The 16,389-nt window shown below is 39.0% G+C and overlaps 1 protein-coding gene across 1 annotated transcript in view; it reads left to right on the forward strand.

The window, feature by feature from the left end:
* LOC126194652 (muscle-specific protein 300 kDa) overlaps positions 1-16,389 on the forward strand; it is a 607,158-nt gene that overhangs the window by 512,907 nt on the left and 77,862 nt on the right. The window contains exon 105 of the mRNA XM_049932837.1: positions 1,227-11,663. Within this exon, the coding sequence (XP_049788794.1) occupies positions 1,227-11,663 (10,437 nt within the window). The remainder of the gene's footprint in view (positions 1-1,226; positions 11,664-16,389) is intronic.

Raw genomic sequence — 16,389 nt, forward strand, 5'->3', positions numbered from 1 at the left:
TATTTGAGAGCTGTTAATAATATGTTGATAAGTGACATGCCTTAACTCTTTGACTGTTTTGTAGACATTCAGTAGTACTCTCAGTTTACATAATGTGTGTGTGTGTTTTTTTTAAACAATGTATTTTTATTGTCCTAACAAAAAACAGAAGTGGTTCAGACACAGTATTGCAAATGTGTAGGGGAATGATTATAGTAAGCTGTTATTTTCAGGTACAGTCTATAACATTTGCAAAAATGAAAGATGTTATAAATAGCACAAATGGTGCAAGTTAAACGGAGGTATAAGTAGTATCATGAAAACTTCTGGAAACATTTTGATGAAGGACCGAGCTGGTTGACTTTCATCTGGTCAGAATGCATGGTGGCTGCAAGATCATTTCATCAAGGTGTTTCCATAGTCCTTACTGTGCAGCTGGGATTTCTTTCCTTACTTTTTCCACATCCATGCTTTTATAGATTTCAAGTACAAATTTACTTTTAAACTGTTTGTTCTTTTTTTCCTTTTCTTATCACATTTGCTTGTAGTTGGTTAAGGTTTTTTGATGTCTTACTTTTGCTTTTCTTAATGGTTTTTTTTTCCTGGGGTACTTGGTATCTTTACTTATATTGCAAGACATTAATACTTATTTCTTGTCTTTCATAATTTCATTAATAGTTGCATTTTCAATCACAAGATTTCTGTTTCTATAATTCAGTTGTACATGCTTTACTGGAATCTTTCTCAATCATTTTTGCAAGATTAATTTTGGGTCTCTTGCTTTGAATTCTGACTTAATTCTTTTTGCTACCTCCTGCCCCTCCCCATCGATCTTGCAGGCATGTCGAGAGCGCATTCTCACCCTCCAGACCAAGATAGATGCACGCAATGAGCGCATCAAACTTCTGATGCAGAGAGGGACTCCTGACTTGGAGCCACTAGACTCTTAACATTTACTTATTGCTCATTCACTTTGGAGGAAGAAGATTGGGCAACTGCTTCGCTCGTCTTTTGTGAATTCAAAAGCTGAGCAATAGAGAAAAATCATCAGTGACATTGGAAACACTTAAAATGAAATGTGAAATGCGGCCACCAGCAAAGTTGGACAAATGATAAGCATAACCCAGAAAATGTATTAATTTTACAAAAATTTATTGATTGGAGACATAAAATGTACTTAGCATATATTATCTGTGTGATGGAAGCTTTCACACATTGTTAACACTGTTATTTTACTGGATGATCAGGGCCTTCAACGAGATATGGGCGCTTTGAGGACCCGTATTCAAGTGTTGATGGACCACATGCACCATATTGATCCATATGTGGTCATAGTTCCTGAAAAAATGGACACCACCGGTGAAGGCACCGAATATGACAAAACTGGTGTGCGTCAGAGGGTACCGGCATATGCTCTTCCTGTAACATATGCCGATATTGCCGCAGGTCGCACAAGCCCTTGTCCATTTGCAGAACAAGTAGACAACAGGAATGAAAAACCAATGAGAGTATCTGTCATAAAATCAGTTACACAAAAGACACTGACCAAGGAAGTGGAATCAAGTTCCAATCTAGCTGAAGAACCAAAAGTGGAAGAAGTTGTGCAAGAAATGTCACAAATTCCTCAAAAAATTATTAAAGAACAACATGAAGAACCAATCATTAATAGCCAGAATAATGAAGTCAGTCACATAAGAGACACAGACACTATCTCAGATATTGTAGTTACAGAACGTCCTAAAAACTTAACAGAAAGCATTGAACCTGAAACTGAAAAACCAGTTACAGAACGGAGAGGCAGATCACCAAGGCGTAGAGACATCACTTGCAAAATTTCAAATGTTGCTGAGATTGTCTCTTCTCCGAACCGTCAGGTGCATGAAACAGAAGCTGCAGTAACACTTAAACAAGGGAAGTCCGAAAATCCACAGATCTTACATCAGACTCCTAGGAAACAGCAACAGATAATTCCAAAAGAATCTTTAAAACCAGATCAGAGGCGTGGCCGATCCCCAAGTCCAATGTGGAATCCAGGATCGACTTCGTATGCTGATATACTTCGCGGGCGACATGACTGGGGTGTTGAAAGCTATCATACACCACAAGACACAGCAGAATTCCTGCAGCAAGAGGTGCTTGCCCAAGCTGCACATGTTGATGCTGTGCCTATAGTTGAGACAGTTCCAGTGGTTGAGGCAGTACCAGTTGAACCTGTGTCAGCAGTATTTGATTACATTCAGCAGCCACCTGATCTAGTAGGATTTATAGCATCAGGTCAGCAGCTTCTTAATTCTGGTCTTGGGACATATCATGCAACTGCTGAGCAGTATATTGTGCCTGAGACTTCTTTGGAAAAGCCAGCAGAAGATTTTGAGACCGTCATAGTTGAACAGTCAGTTTATGAGCAAGAAGTGGACCAGCCAGTGTCTTTTAGTGGTAAACAGTCATACGACTCTGAAGAATTTGAAATGATCGAACAGCCTGATCAGTTGGAAGATAATGTTACTGTTTTGTCCCATGAACCTGCCATTCCTGCAGAAGCAGGTGAACTAGCAGCAGAAAATGATAACACCTATTATGAAATATCAGCTGCAGGTAATGATACCACTGCTGTTGTTACACATAAAGCGGAAGAGGAACTTCAGAGAACTGAAAACATAGGAAGTCCTGTTGATATTGACCGAAGCCATATGTCTTATGCACAAATCGTAGCACAAGGACTGTGCACTAAATCTCTCCAGCCATCCAGCCAGACAGTGCCAGTGTATAAAAGCAGACGAAACGATCGATCACTTTCTCCTCGACATATGTCACCTGCAGGTAGTTATTCAAGAGAGTGGTCTGCCTCTCCTTCCCGTGAGCGTTTTAATACGGGGAGGGCTGAGTCAGCTAGATCTCTTCCGCCTGCACGAAGTGGCTCTGTACCAACAAGTGACACATCTCTAAGGAGTGTGAACAGTCAAAGTAACCAAGGAAAGAAAGGAGTTTTTGCTGATGCAAAAACTAATGCTTCTCTCCAGCCAAATGTTCCAGCTGAATGTAAAAAATCAGGGAGAAACAAACAGAAGAAAAAGAAAATCACTGGTGATATACAGATGGATAATATTCCTGTACAACAGTCTTTTTTCTTCCCAGAAGTTGAAGACATTGATACCTCAACTAATGGAGAGCAAAAGATGGATATAACTAGCTTAGAAGATCAAGCTGTGGGTATCATGACTTCAACTGAACGGAAAGATGTAAATACTAAGAAAAGTAATATGAGAAATACCAAATCAAATGCACACAGTCCTCAGACTCCCCTGATAGCAGAAGAGATTCTCAGTAACAAAGAAAACCAGGCTCAAAATGATTTAAAAATTATTGGAACAGAAGAGACGCACAAACATCAAGGAGATGTGGTGCCTTCTGAACAAGATAAAAAGAAGAAACAGAAGAAGAAGAAACCAGAGAAGCTACAAAATGACGATGAAATAGAAAAAGCACTGAAGGAAATTGCTGAAATGGAACATTTATATATCAAACACAAAGGGAAGAAAGAATTGCTCCCAGAAACAAAACCTGAGAAAGAAGAAAAGAAAAATGTCAAGAAAAGTAAATCAGTAAATAATAATGAGGGTTCTGAGACTGATCCAAAACAAGGGTCAGATGGTGGAATAGCACTGTCAGAAGATGCAAATATCACTCAGGAATCCAAAACTAAGAAAAAGCCTCAAAACAAGACAGAGGCTGTGAATTACGAAAATCAGGATACCCCAAGATCCAAGCGTAGACGTGGAAAGAAGCAAGTTGATAATGGAAGCAAGACAGAATTAGCTTCAGTTTCCCATTTGGATATGGTTGAAGGTGTCGTGGAAATCACACAAACAGATGGCAAAATAAGTATTTGTCATGCCACTGGTTCTATTCCATTTGAAGTAGCGCAAGAGTCAGATGAAGTAGTGGTGACACTTTCTGATCCAAATATTAAGAGTGATCAAAATGTAGACACAAAGAGCAATACTGCTTCACAAACTAAAACAGCCAGTAGCAGGAGGAGAAAAGGTGGATCTAAGACTGTGGGTGAAAGCAGTATTCCAGTTTTAGAGCCTAATACTCAGAGTACTTCCTCAGCACCCATCTCACTGGAAGCCGATGGAAATATTCCCTTGAATGACCAAGCCGTTAAAGAAATACAAGATGCTATTAGAGAAACAGATGATCCATGTATTGATTTTGAAGAGAACAAGGCTGCTCAATTCCCTAGAAACACGCTTCACAACTTGTCCACAAAAATTACTAAACACCCAACAGAGATGGAAAATAAAATTGTTTCTGATGCTACAGATTCTCTACAAAACTGTGAAGAAAAATTGTTGGCTTCCAAAGCAACAGAAGCTAGCAGTGAAACTACTCCACCTACTACAGAAAAGTTGGAACTAGATCACTCTAAAAAGAATACCAGAAAGTCAAAGAAAGCTAAACATTTAAATAATAAGGATTTAAATAGTCACGTAAATAAAGCTGGATTTAAATCTGTTGAACAGACACAATTGTTATACACAGAGAGAGGAAGTCTGGAACCACACCATAAAAATTATAGTGCTGATAACAACATTTGTGAAGTAGAGAGTAGTAATTTAATTTCAAATGCAGAAAATGAGCTTACAGTTGAAAAGAAGCATGCTTTAGAAGAAACATTCACATTGGAGAAACCACTCAGTATTTCTGAAGATGTCGATGTTCTAAGTAATGCTAAGTGCCTAGAAGAAGATGCAGTGAAAGTGGGAGAAACAACCAAACATCAAATACCAAAAGAAATAATGTTATTGCAAAAAGCAAGGGATGTAGATGCCAAAGAGGTGGAAGTAATGAAACAGCCAACTATGAAAAGTGGAGAATGCAAAATGCCAGCATCCCAAGAGGATGAAGTTGTTTCACTGTGTTCAGAAATACACACCTCTGAAAAGACAGGATTTTCTCCATCAACAGGAATGGATGATATGAAGTTGACAACTGTGATGACACAGATGATGATAAAGGACTTACCTACTGACATGAATACCAGCCATCCAGTTGGGGGAGAGACACATGTGCATGAAAGAGAAATTGTTCCTAAATTGAGTGATGAAAATATTTCTCCATCAACCCCATCCACAGAAGACACAACACAAAATGCAGACCCTGTTAGTATGAGTAAGAAGAAGAAAAACAAGAGGACAAAACAATTGAAACCAGGAAAGATAAAAATATCTGAGGAGTTAAATATCCATGTTGAAAAGGAAGTAAGTCCAGAGCAGGACCAAATGAATGAATTGAAACATGACGAGGCTCCTGAGAAGAGTCATAGCATTGTCGTGGAGACAATATCTTCAGAACAAACTACAAATGATTCAGAATTCAAAACTGGAGAAGAACTGGCAGATCAGGAGATTCAAAAACAGTGTGACACAAAATCAGATGACACACTAGACATTAAGAAAAAGAGCCGCAGTAAACGTAGTAAGAAAATGAAGTCAGAAGAGACTACTCCAGCCAGCCCTGAGTCTCCAGGTGTGGATATTGTGCCTTCCAACAGATCTCTTGACGAACAAGTGCCATTACAAAGTACTACATCCCAAGAAAAATTTGTGTCAGACAGCACCAATGTTGGTGGGAACTCTACCCAGAAGCCAGCATCTTCTAAAAAGAGCAAAAAACAGAAAAGCAAGGCCATCACTTCAGATGCGGACAGTGCACCAAAGGAAACTGTTAAAGATGTATCTGGTGAAGGAATAAGTGGCAGAAAAGTTGTGACTATTGTTGATAAGGTGGAACTAGAACATATAGAACCACCAAAGCTACATGTGATGCAAACTTCTCCAAGCCAAGGACAACTCAGTGAGGAGATCAAGGGAACAAAATTAGCTGACCAGAAGGTCACAACAGAGCAATTCATTTGGAAGGAAAGAAAAATGTTGGAAACCATCAGTGATAATCTGGCAGAGACCGCAAAAGTAGGTAGTGAAGCAATTTCCAGTGTGCAGCTTGTACATCCTAGAGAGTTTCTAGTGGAAGAAAACTCTAACGAAGAAATTAAACCATCTATAGGAAATAAAAGTGAAAAATGTGATAGAGTTACAGAATCAATAGAAATAGCTAGTGATGTTGTTGAAACCCCGAGAGAGTTTGTAGTGGCAGGAAACTTTAGTAGAGAAGTCAAACCATCTATAGGAAATGAAACTGAAAAATATGTTACAGCTACTAAATCGATAGAAATCAGTAGTGTTACTGCTACTGAAACCCCAGAAAAACCATTAAGTTTTCAGGACTCTGGAAGGCCAGAGCTGATGGATACAGAGTTAGGAGCCACAAATTTAGGAACACAAAAGGAAGAAAAGATGAATGACTTTGTACCAGCGCATGTAAATTTGTTACACTTCGAAGCTGAATATATGAGTGTACCTGGCACTTCATCTGATAACATGCAGGAAAATGTTTTTATTGAAAACAAGCTAAAAACTGATAATGAAATAATGATTGAGAGTCAAGATACACAGTCTGGTAGAAAAGAAACTGAACATCCTTTGAAATCTGAAACATCAAATCCTGAAATTACTAAAGATATTAGTTCTTCCACTGCTGTCTCTGCTCAAGAAGAAGCTACAAGCAAGAAAGGTGCTGTTGCACAAGAGATTCAAATTCTTTGTGATGATGTCACCCAAGATGCTGAGATGTGTATTTGTGATGCTTATGCTCCAGAGGGAAGCAGTTTCACAGCAGCTGTACATGATATTGAATACAAGAAACCTTGCCCACAGATACAAGATGTGTTGCAGGCACCAGAGAGTCAGCAAATGAAAAGTGAGGAACCGTCAAGTCAGTACCAGGAGGTAGAGCCGGAGGAAATGTGGTTAGAGAAGACAACACGACAGAGTGAGGAAGATAAACCACTGGAAACACCTGATCATGGCAGGGAAGAAGAGTTCCAAGAAGAAAGTGTGCAGGGTGGGAGAGATAAGCTGAACAAAGCAGGAGTCATTGACAAAGGAGCCAGTGCAGGGAAAAAAGGAAAGAAATCGACCAAAAGAGATGTTAAGTTAAAATACACTTCAGATAATGCGAAAGATAAAACTCATCCTTCTCCAGTATCTGTGTCAATTGAAACACATAAGTTTGTGGAAGAAATAAGAAGTGCAGAAAGCATGAAGTTAGAACTGTTGCCAGATGTGAAACAACATACGGAGTCTGACAGTCAAGTAAAACCTGAAGGGCTTAGTAAAGTAGAGCCTACTTTAGTAGATATAGCAAATGCAGACTCGCAAATAAAAAGACAAAAACCAAATAAGAAAGTAAAAAAAGTAAAAATTGTTTCTGAACTAAAAGCTGACACCTCAGGTGCTGAACATACTATGCATGAAGCTATTCCAAAATCACCAATTTCTGATTCTGAACATTCTGCACAAGAAGAAAGTGCAGGTAAGAAAAAGAAAACAAAGAAACCCAAGAACAAATTACCCATTGAAGGTGGACCAAAACAGAAGTCAGAAACTGATGCAAAGAACATTTCTGATGAGACTGTGACTGATGTAAAGAAGACAACAGATGCACCTTTACAGAGGCGAGATACAAGGAAGAAACTTCAGCGACCTGCTGACATAATACCACCGCTGCATTTAGAGGAAAGAGCTACTAAGAACTCCGAAGCTCAAGATGTGCCTAATCAACATTCTTTCTTAGGTGCTCCTTCACACCGTACTTCGCCTTTTATTCCTGAAGTGCTCACTGACTTGGAAAGTGTGGTTTTGACACCTGAATGGATGGCAAAATCACCTCCAGTAAGGACAATCATAGAAAATCCTTTTGTTAGTAACACCAGCCATCAGCAGGATAATGTGGTCATTGCTGAAAGTCCTAGGGATCACTTTGATGAAAGTCAAAATGACAAAGAGGATGATTCTTTGCTACTATTATCTGGCAGTACTCCTCCATCATCATTCAATGTTTTCCCTCAGTCTCCTTTATCAGCAGAATCAGATTCTGGTATTGCAGATGAACTTCTTAGTCCCAGACAGGAAGATGTTTGTGGCTTGGGTTTGGATGAAAATGCAGCCATTTTTGGATCAGTGAAAGAGAGGTCAAGAAAGCCAAGGAAGATTGTTGAAATAATAGCACCCACTGATAAAAGTTTTGAGGAAGAAATTAAGGAACAGGAGTTCTCTGTTGGTTTGGATAGTGTTGAAGACCAAAGTTCCATTGAGGAAAATGTTAAAAAGCTTCAGCAAAAAATGAAGAAAAGGAAACAACGTCCAAAAATACCAGAAGAGTTCATTAGTTCTTCACAGAATAGAGATTTTATTCCTGCTGAGTTGGGTGAGTCTACATTTGACAGACTTACAGAAATAGATGTTCCAGTCACTGAAGGGAAGGAAGTTCCAGCACCTCATACCATAGACCTGAAAAATGTTAGTGATGTGCAACAAATTCTCACCTCCGTTGACAACAGTTTATCAAATGTTAAAGTTAAGTCATATGACAAACAGGATAGCATCACAGGCAGTGTTGAAGATGTTGACTCGCGTTGTCGGGAAGCTAATGTAGAGCAAGATGTCACTGTTATGACAACTTCCAAATTAATATCAAACGTTATCTCCCCAGAAACAACAGCAAGCCCATTTAGTGATGCATGGATTAATGCACTTGATGAGCCTATCTTGTTTGATGATAGTGATGAAGATACGTCTAAGCTTATTGAAAGTCATAACAAAGAGTGCAGTGTGAACACACAAGTATCTTTGATAAATAAAGAAGAAATGCCCTCTGGAAAAATAGAAGAAAAAGATACTCTTTTGGAAGAAATCTCGTCATTGGTTACTACACATTTAGCTCCAGATGAGGCTGTAGAGCCAAAACTTAAGGATGAAGATCTTCAGAAAAACAGAACAGATATGTCTGATAAAATTCTTGAAGACAATCAGATAGACAAAAGTCCTTATCAGCATGATCTATTCAATAATGACGTTACAAGAAAGGATACAGTAAAGCCAAAGGAGATTGTGAGAAGTGAACTGGAACAAGAAGCATGCAAAGGAGTTACTGCTGATGACAGAGGATTACTGGTGACTCATGACATTCAGAAAACCGAAATCACTGACTTTCTTAGCCCACCCACTGGCAGTATTGAGACACAACTGCAAAATCTTATAGAGAAAGCCAAAGAGCTGGAAACAGTGGCTATTCCATATGAAACAAGTGACAGTGATTATAAAAACAAAGAAAAGTTAAAGTTCATTTCCCTGGATGCATGGCCGATATGTCACACATACCAGGAGAGTGAAGCAAAGTGGCAACTAATAAATGCAGAGCATATAAAAAATGAAAAGGAAGGTGAAGTGAGAGTGAAGTCTGTTGTGACTCCTGCAAAGACTGAAGAGAGGTCAGAGTTCCCAGATGAAAAACAAGTCGCATTACCATGCAGTAAACAAGATCATCATGAGAGTGCTCCTCTATTTACAAATACATTGCGATATGATGTTATTTCTATATATGAAGCAGAGAGAGACTGGCAGGAAAGTAAATCATTAAAACAGAGTAATTTGGATTATGGTTCTGATGTTACCCGAGTGACTGCAGGTGCAGAAATAAGTGCGGAAGATAGGCAACCAGATTCTGACATACAGACGATCATGATTGATGGAAGTGCAATTCAAGAGAATGTGAAACTAAGAGAAACAGAGGATGCAGACTCTAATGATGTAAAGTTGAAAACAGCTACACAAGAAGCATTAATACCAGGAAGTAATGAGAAACAAAAAATAAATCCTGTACAAAAGTATGCCCTTGAATGTCTTGCACAAGAAAGACCCTGGAACGATTTCTTGAAGTTCGTTGATGCTGAAAAACAGTGGAAGAAAATAACCACGCAGAAGTCACTTACATTTCAGGTTTCTCCATTGACTACTGAAAACCTTACACAGGAGGTAATTGTTACTGAAAAGCCAGTGGAACCTGTGAAACATGTGACTGCCGAGAGAAACACAGAAACTGAAACAATGCCATCTGCACAACATTCTGCTCTTGAGAACTTGGCAAATGAAAGGCTTTGGAATGATTCTCTGAAGCTGATTCATGCTGAGAGGCAATGGAAGGAACTCGATGCCATGAAGGACACACCAACTTCAGCAGTGTCCGCCTCCACAACACTGGAAGAAGGAGTTGTTGACAGTACACAGATAGTTATTAAACCAGTAAAAACTCTCAAGCAGATATTTGCTGATGGGTTTGAGGAATTTGTGCCCAAAAACAGAGTTGCTGCTTTTGTAAGTGCTGAAGGTGAAGGAATTCAGATTACAAAGGAGCCTTTTATGGAAACAGATAGGGTACAAATTCTCGAAGACAGTGTGCCAGTAAGTCAGCATCTTGATTGTACAACTTTAAATGTGGGGATTGGAGATATTGATAGGGAGGGGATTCATTTTACAGATTTGACACATAAAGATGATAGTAACCAAGAGTTTATATCTTCTGTTACACCAGAAACACAAACTGATGTATCATCTGGAAAATCATGGGCAGATATTGTTGCTAGCAAGCCTGAAACAACTGTAAAAATGTCACCACCTCATGAAGAAACTACTGAATCTGCAGCTGGTAGTTTGGATACTGAGAAATCAGCTGTTGTGGAGGGCACAAAGTTACTGTTACATCCTACAGAACAATCTGTAATGTCATTACCAAAGATACAGATACAGCAGCAAGAAGAAGAAGAAGATGATATTAATCTCGGCGACCCTGCTCAAAAAATTGATCCAGATGGTTTTATTGAGATTGTTTCTAAGAAAGAGTTAAGAAGAAGACGATCAAGATCCAGATCAGGCTCACGCATTAGTAGTGATGTATCAAAGGAAAATGATGTAGTTTATTCTGAAAATGCTCTTGTATCAGAAAATGTTAAAGACCCCTCTGATGAAAGTAAGATTTTGAGGGCAGAAATAAAAATTAGTTCCGTAGATGTCCCCTTTGAGAAGAACCGTGACTTGAAGCTGAAGCAAAGGCAGTTATCAGGTCCAGCAGATGAGAACACCAGGGAACAAACCTCGATTTCTGCAGCTGATTCAAATGACTTTAAGGACGAAGATAAAAGCAAAATGAAACGTGAAAGATCACAACAGAGACTAGCTACGAACGATAAGCACAGGATTCGCAGAGACAGTAGCCGAAAGAAACATTACTCTGAAAGTGAAAGTGAACGTGAAGTTGATGAGAGATTACGTGTATTGCAAAAGGAGGAAATACTGCGACAGTTTATTCCCCTTGATGAAACTTTCTGGGCAAATAAATGGAAATTTCATGATTCAGAAGTTCAGTGGCATATACTTCTAGCCTTGTCAAGATCATCGTTAACTGAACAAACTTCAGAAGTAGAGGCTTACAATGGTGACGATCATCGACGAGATAAGGATGATGGGGGAAGCAGTGGGAACAGTTCACCAGGCTCCAGAACTCCTAGAGGTGTTGGTGAGGGAGGGCATCCTGACACCACGACAGAGGTGCTAAGTGCTGATCTGCCAGGTGGCATGTGCAGCTGGCCTGCTGAAAGCACCTACCTTTCCTTAGAAGAACACACGTCCCGCCTCGCCCACAGAGTTGCAGAGGATGTCTTCACCAACCTGGAGGAAGAGCCGCACATCAGTCTTGCCAAGGACGATTGGGTATCACAGCTGAAGGTTCGAGATGTTTGTTGTGTGTTTCCCCTATGTCCTGGCAGACAGCTGTTCATTTTGACTGCTAATGCTTTTTTGATTCTTCAGTGTTTTCCTTTCTCTCCAGGTTTTCATAACAAGTGTTACGTTAATTCTTCATATATTTTGAGTTGGGCTGTACAGCTTCATTAACGGTTTTCAATTAACAAAATTATTATTTTGTTTGGCCATAGTTAAACCTTTGTTGTTTTTGGAACTATTTCTATTATTATTTCTGCTAATATCTTTAAAGCATTTGGTGATACAACCCAAATTTACTAATTTAACCATACGAAATTTAAAACAAAACATGCTTGGTAGCCTAAAGCTATCTTTATAAAAAGTTGCTTTTTTGGTGTATTGTGTAGTATGCTTCTGTATGTTAACTAATTTAAAAATATTGCCTTTGTTTTCCTGTCCTGTGCATTATTTTTGAAAGCTGTTTGTCCTCGTAGCTCTGCTTATTTTTTGTATAATGCAAAGTAGCTGCTGTATCTTTTTCAGCTTTTTATATTATTCGTAGCATCTACATAAATTATTTTTTTTAAATTTTAAATGGTGTATTGAATAAATAATGTTTTATTAACTGACTTAAATATAGATAAAGAGATCATCACTGACAGATGTTATTCTTTGCACCAGCTGGCTGCACTGAATCACTTGGCATAAAGCCTTGTTTGACACAGTAGTGATAAGTACCGTCTGCAATCCCAGATACTACTCTTATCATCCTTTCCCAGGTGTCTTAAGCTACTATACTATAAATGAACATCATAGGTTTGCTATAGGTCAAGTGGTTCAGATTAAAGTGATGCAAAAAGTATATTTCATTATTGTAATTCAGCTAGCATGATTGTACATTGTAGCTTTTGCATTATAAGTTGTGAATCACCACAAATGTCAGTCTGCCCTCTATAATATTTTAGGAGATGTAAGACACATTTATTCTTTTGTAGCATCAAGCTGTTGATCATGTTCGGAGGACTTAGTGTATTTTGGTAGGAGTAAACATTGTATCAGTACAGGTTCACAATCCGTAACTTTACCCTTAATCTACAATGACATACAGGGTGTTTCAAAAATGACCGGTATATTTGAAATGGCAATAAAAACTAAACGAGCAGCGATAGAAATACACCGTTTGTTGCAATATGCTTGGGACAACAGTACATTTTCAGGCAGACAAACTTTCGAAATTACAGTAGTTACAATTTTCAACAACAGATGGCGCTGCAAGTGATGTGACAGATATAGAAGACAACGCAGTCTGTGGGTGCGCCATTCTGTACGTCGTCTTTCTGCTGTAAGCGTGTGCTGTTCACAACGTGCAAGTGTGCTGTGGACAACATGGTTTATTCCTTAGAACAGAGGATTTTTCTGGTGTTGGAATTCCACCGCCTAGAACACAGTGTTGTTGCAACAAGACGAAGTTTTCAACGGAGGTTTAATGTAACCAAAGGACCGAAAAGCGATACAATAAAGGATCTGTTTGCAAAATTTCAACGGACTGGGAACGTGACGGATGAACGTGCTGGAAAGGTAGGGCGACCGCGTACGGCAACCACAGAGGGCAACGCGCAGCTAGTGCAGCAGGTGATCCAACAGCGGCCTCGGGTTTCCGTTCGCCGTGTTGCAGCTGCGGTCCAAATGACGCCAACGTCCACGTATCATCTCATGCGCCAGAGTTTACACCTCTATCCATACAAAATTCAAACGCGGCAACCCCTCAGCGCCGCTACCATTGCTGCACGAGAGACATTCGCTAACGATATAGTGCACAGGATTGATGACGGCGATATGCATGTGGGCAGCATTTGGTTTACTGACGAAGCTTATTTTTACCTGGACGGCTTCGTCAATAAACAGAACTGGCGCATGTGGGGAACCGAAAAGCCCCATGTTGCAGTCCCATCGTCCCTGCATCCTCAAAAAGTACTGGTCTGGGCCGCCATTTCTTCCAAAGGAATCATTGGCCCATTTTTCAGATCCGAAACGATTACTGCATCACGCTATCTGGACATTCTTCGTGAATTTGTGGCGGTACAAACTGCCTTAGACGACACTGCGAACACCTCGCGGTTTATGCAAGATGGTGCCCGGCCACATCGCACGGCCGACGTCTTTAATTTCCTGAATGAATATTTCGATGATTGTGTAATTGCTTTGGGCTATCCGAAACATACAGGAGGCGGCGTGGATTGGCCTCCCTATTCGCCAGACATGAACCCCTGTGACTTCTTTCTGTGGGGACACTTGAAAGACCAGGTGTACCGCCAGAATCCAGAAACAATTGAACAGTTGAAGCAGTACATCTCATCTGCATGTGAAGCCATTCCGCCAGACACGTTGTCAAAGGTTTCGGGTAATTTCATTGAGAGACTACGCCATATTATTGCTACGCATGGTGGATATGTGGAAAATATCGTACTACAGAGTTTCCCAGACCGCAGCGCCATCTGTTGTTGACAATTGTAACTACTGTAATTTCGAAAGTTTGTCTGCCTGAAAATGTACTGTTGTCCCAAGCATATTGCAACAAACGGTGTATTTCTATCGCTGCTCGTTTAGTTTGTATTGCCGTTTCAAATATACCGGTCATTTTTGAAACACCCTGTACCAGCACACTGCATTTAATATTCATGTACAATGTATGTACGCAATGCACAGTACGAGTGGTGTGCCATAAGACTGATCCATAAATGGCTAAAAGACAATAGGTTGAATGCTTTTTCCTAGCAGAGTGTGAAGTTACGTTATGACATACCAGGCATTTGCTAAATAAGCTGCAAAATATAATGAGATTTCCACTCTGCAGCAATGTGTGTGCTGATATGAAAATTACTGGTAGATTAAACCAGTGTGCTGGACTGAGACTCAAACGTGGGACCTTTGCCTTCCGCATGCAAGTGCTATACCATCTGAGTGACCCAAGCACGACTCACGTCCCGTCCTCACAGCTTTACTTCTGCCAGTACCTTGTCTCCTACCTTCCAAACTCCACAGAAGCTCTCCTGCAAGGCTCGCAGAACTAGCACTCCTGGAAGAAATGATATTGCTGAATATGGCTTAGCCACAGTGTGGGGGATGTTTCCAGAATGAGATTTTCACCATGCAGCAGAGCGTGCACTGATATGAAACTTCATGGCAGATAAAACTGTGTGCCGGACCGAGACTCGAACACGGGACTTTTGTCTTTCGTGGGAACGTGCCCATGAAAGGCAAAGGTCCAGAGTTTGAGTCTCACTCCAGCACACAGTTTTAATCTTCCAGGAAGTCTCATGCTGCAAAATAATTCAGTAGAACTCTTTGTATGAATCAGAAGTGCTTTTGTGTGTATCAGTAATTTTATGGTTATAATGAGCTCTTCCACAAAGATAACATGGTGTTCAAAGTACTGATAGTACACTCCCAGCCTTCTTTCTTCTCTTGCATACTAATAAGTAACTAGTTTTGCAGAGGAAATCTTCTCATTAAACCATTCAGAATATAATATTATTGCAGGCAGCACAAATAGATATCCATTTATATGGAAGCTATAATTAAAATTCTGTGCTAATTTTGAATTTATTTAGGTAATGATTTTTCTCCAGTTGAAAATTATAATAATTTGAATGATTCTAATCATGAATTATTCATTTGCACAGCCATTAACAAAATACAGTTCAAAATATGAAGTGTTATCCATCAGATTGTTAGTACATATGACTAGGTTGCATATAACACTTTTGTTGCAAATTCCATTAATAAAAGTACATGGGAGATAAATTATAATGAATATTTAGTTGCTATAATTGCAGGAAGAAAAGTAAATTATTGTTTAACTTCAGAAGTTGGTTTTTCATTATTGTTATTTAATGAAGAGGAAAATATTTGTAGAATGCTGCTTGTTTCAAATGCACAGAAAAATAAAAAATAAATTTAATCAGGAATCCACTACTATACCAACTGAGTTCCACAGATATAACTTTCTAAAATCGAGATTATTTGTGTTTAACATACAGTTCTGCTTTTTTCAATTTAATATTCCGGTCTGCTTAACTACTAATTTAATGCTGTTTTGTTGGCAAGGTTTTTTCAAATTTTATTTTATGCATATGAACCATCTTGCTTATTGTCTGGTGTTTCTTCATATGAACATTCAAAATTTTCATGTGAATTACTAATGGGAAAATTATGTCAGTAAAAGTGGATAAATTGTGACTCCTATAGAGAGGTACACTTGTTTTCTTCACTATTGCTTATAGATTGTGTGTGAGGGAGATAAATGAAAGCTGAGTCATGATATGCCATGTATTGGCTTTAAAATATAACTGAAATGTTTTGTAACAGTAAAAATATTTTGTGAAATCACATTCCTGCAGCTGCCAGTATATTAGGTAATAATGCAAATCTGTCGACACTTTTTCTAGTTTCTTTAACAATTATGATTCACTCCTTCCTGTGTAAAGTGTTCTCTAATTTTCTGATTACTTGTCTCCAGAAACCTGACCCAAGGCTAGGTGTGTTGACATTTAATTCCCCTCCTGCTCTTCCATCTCTTGTATTACCACAAAGCACTTCATGTACTGTTAGTATTCATACGACCTTATGATTTCATTTTCTTGATCGATGTTCTGCTTTTTAGAACTTAGGTGATGATCTCTTTCTCTTATCACATAAATATATCATCACTTACAGCTAATACAAAATTTTAATTTGGTAAAACAATTTT

The sequence above is a fragment of the Schistocerca nitens genome, chromosome 7, assembly GCF_023898315.1.
Source record: "Schistocerca nitens isolate TAMUIC-IGC-003100 chromosome 7, iqSchNite1.1, whole genome shotgun sequence".
Lineage (NCBI taxonomy): Eukaryota > Metazoa > Arthropoda > Insecta > Orthoptera > Acrididae > Schistocerca > Schistocerca nitens.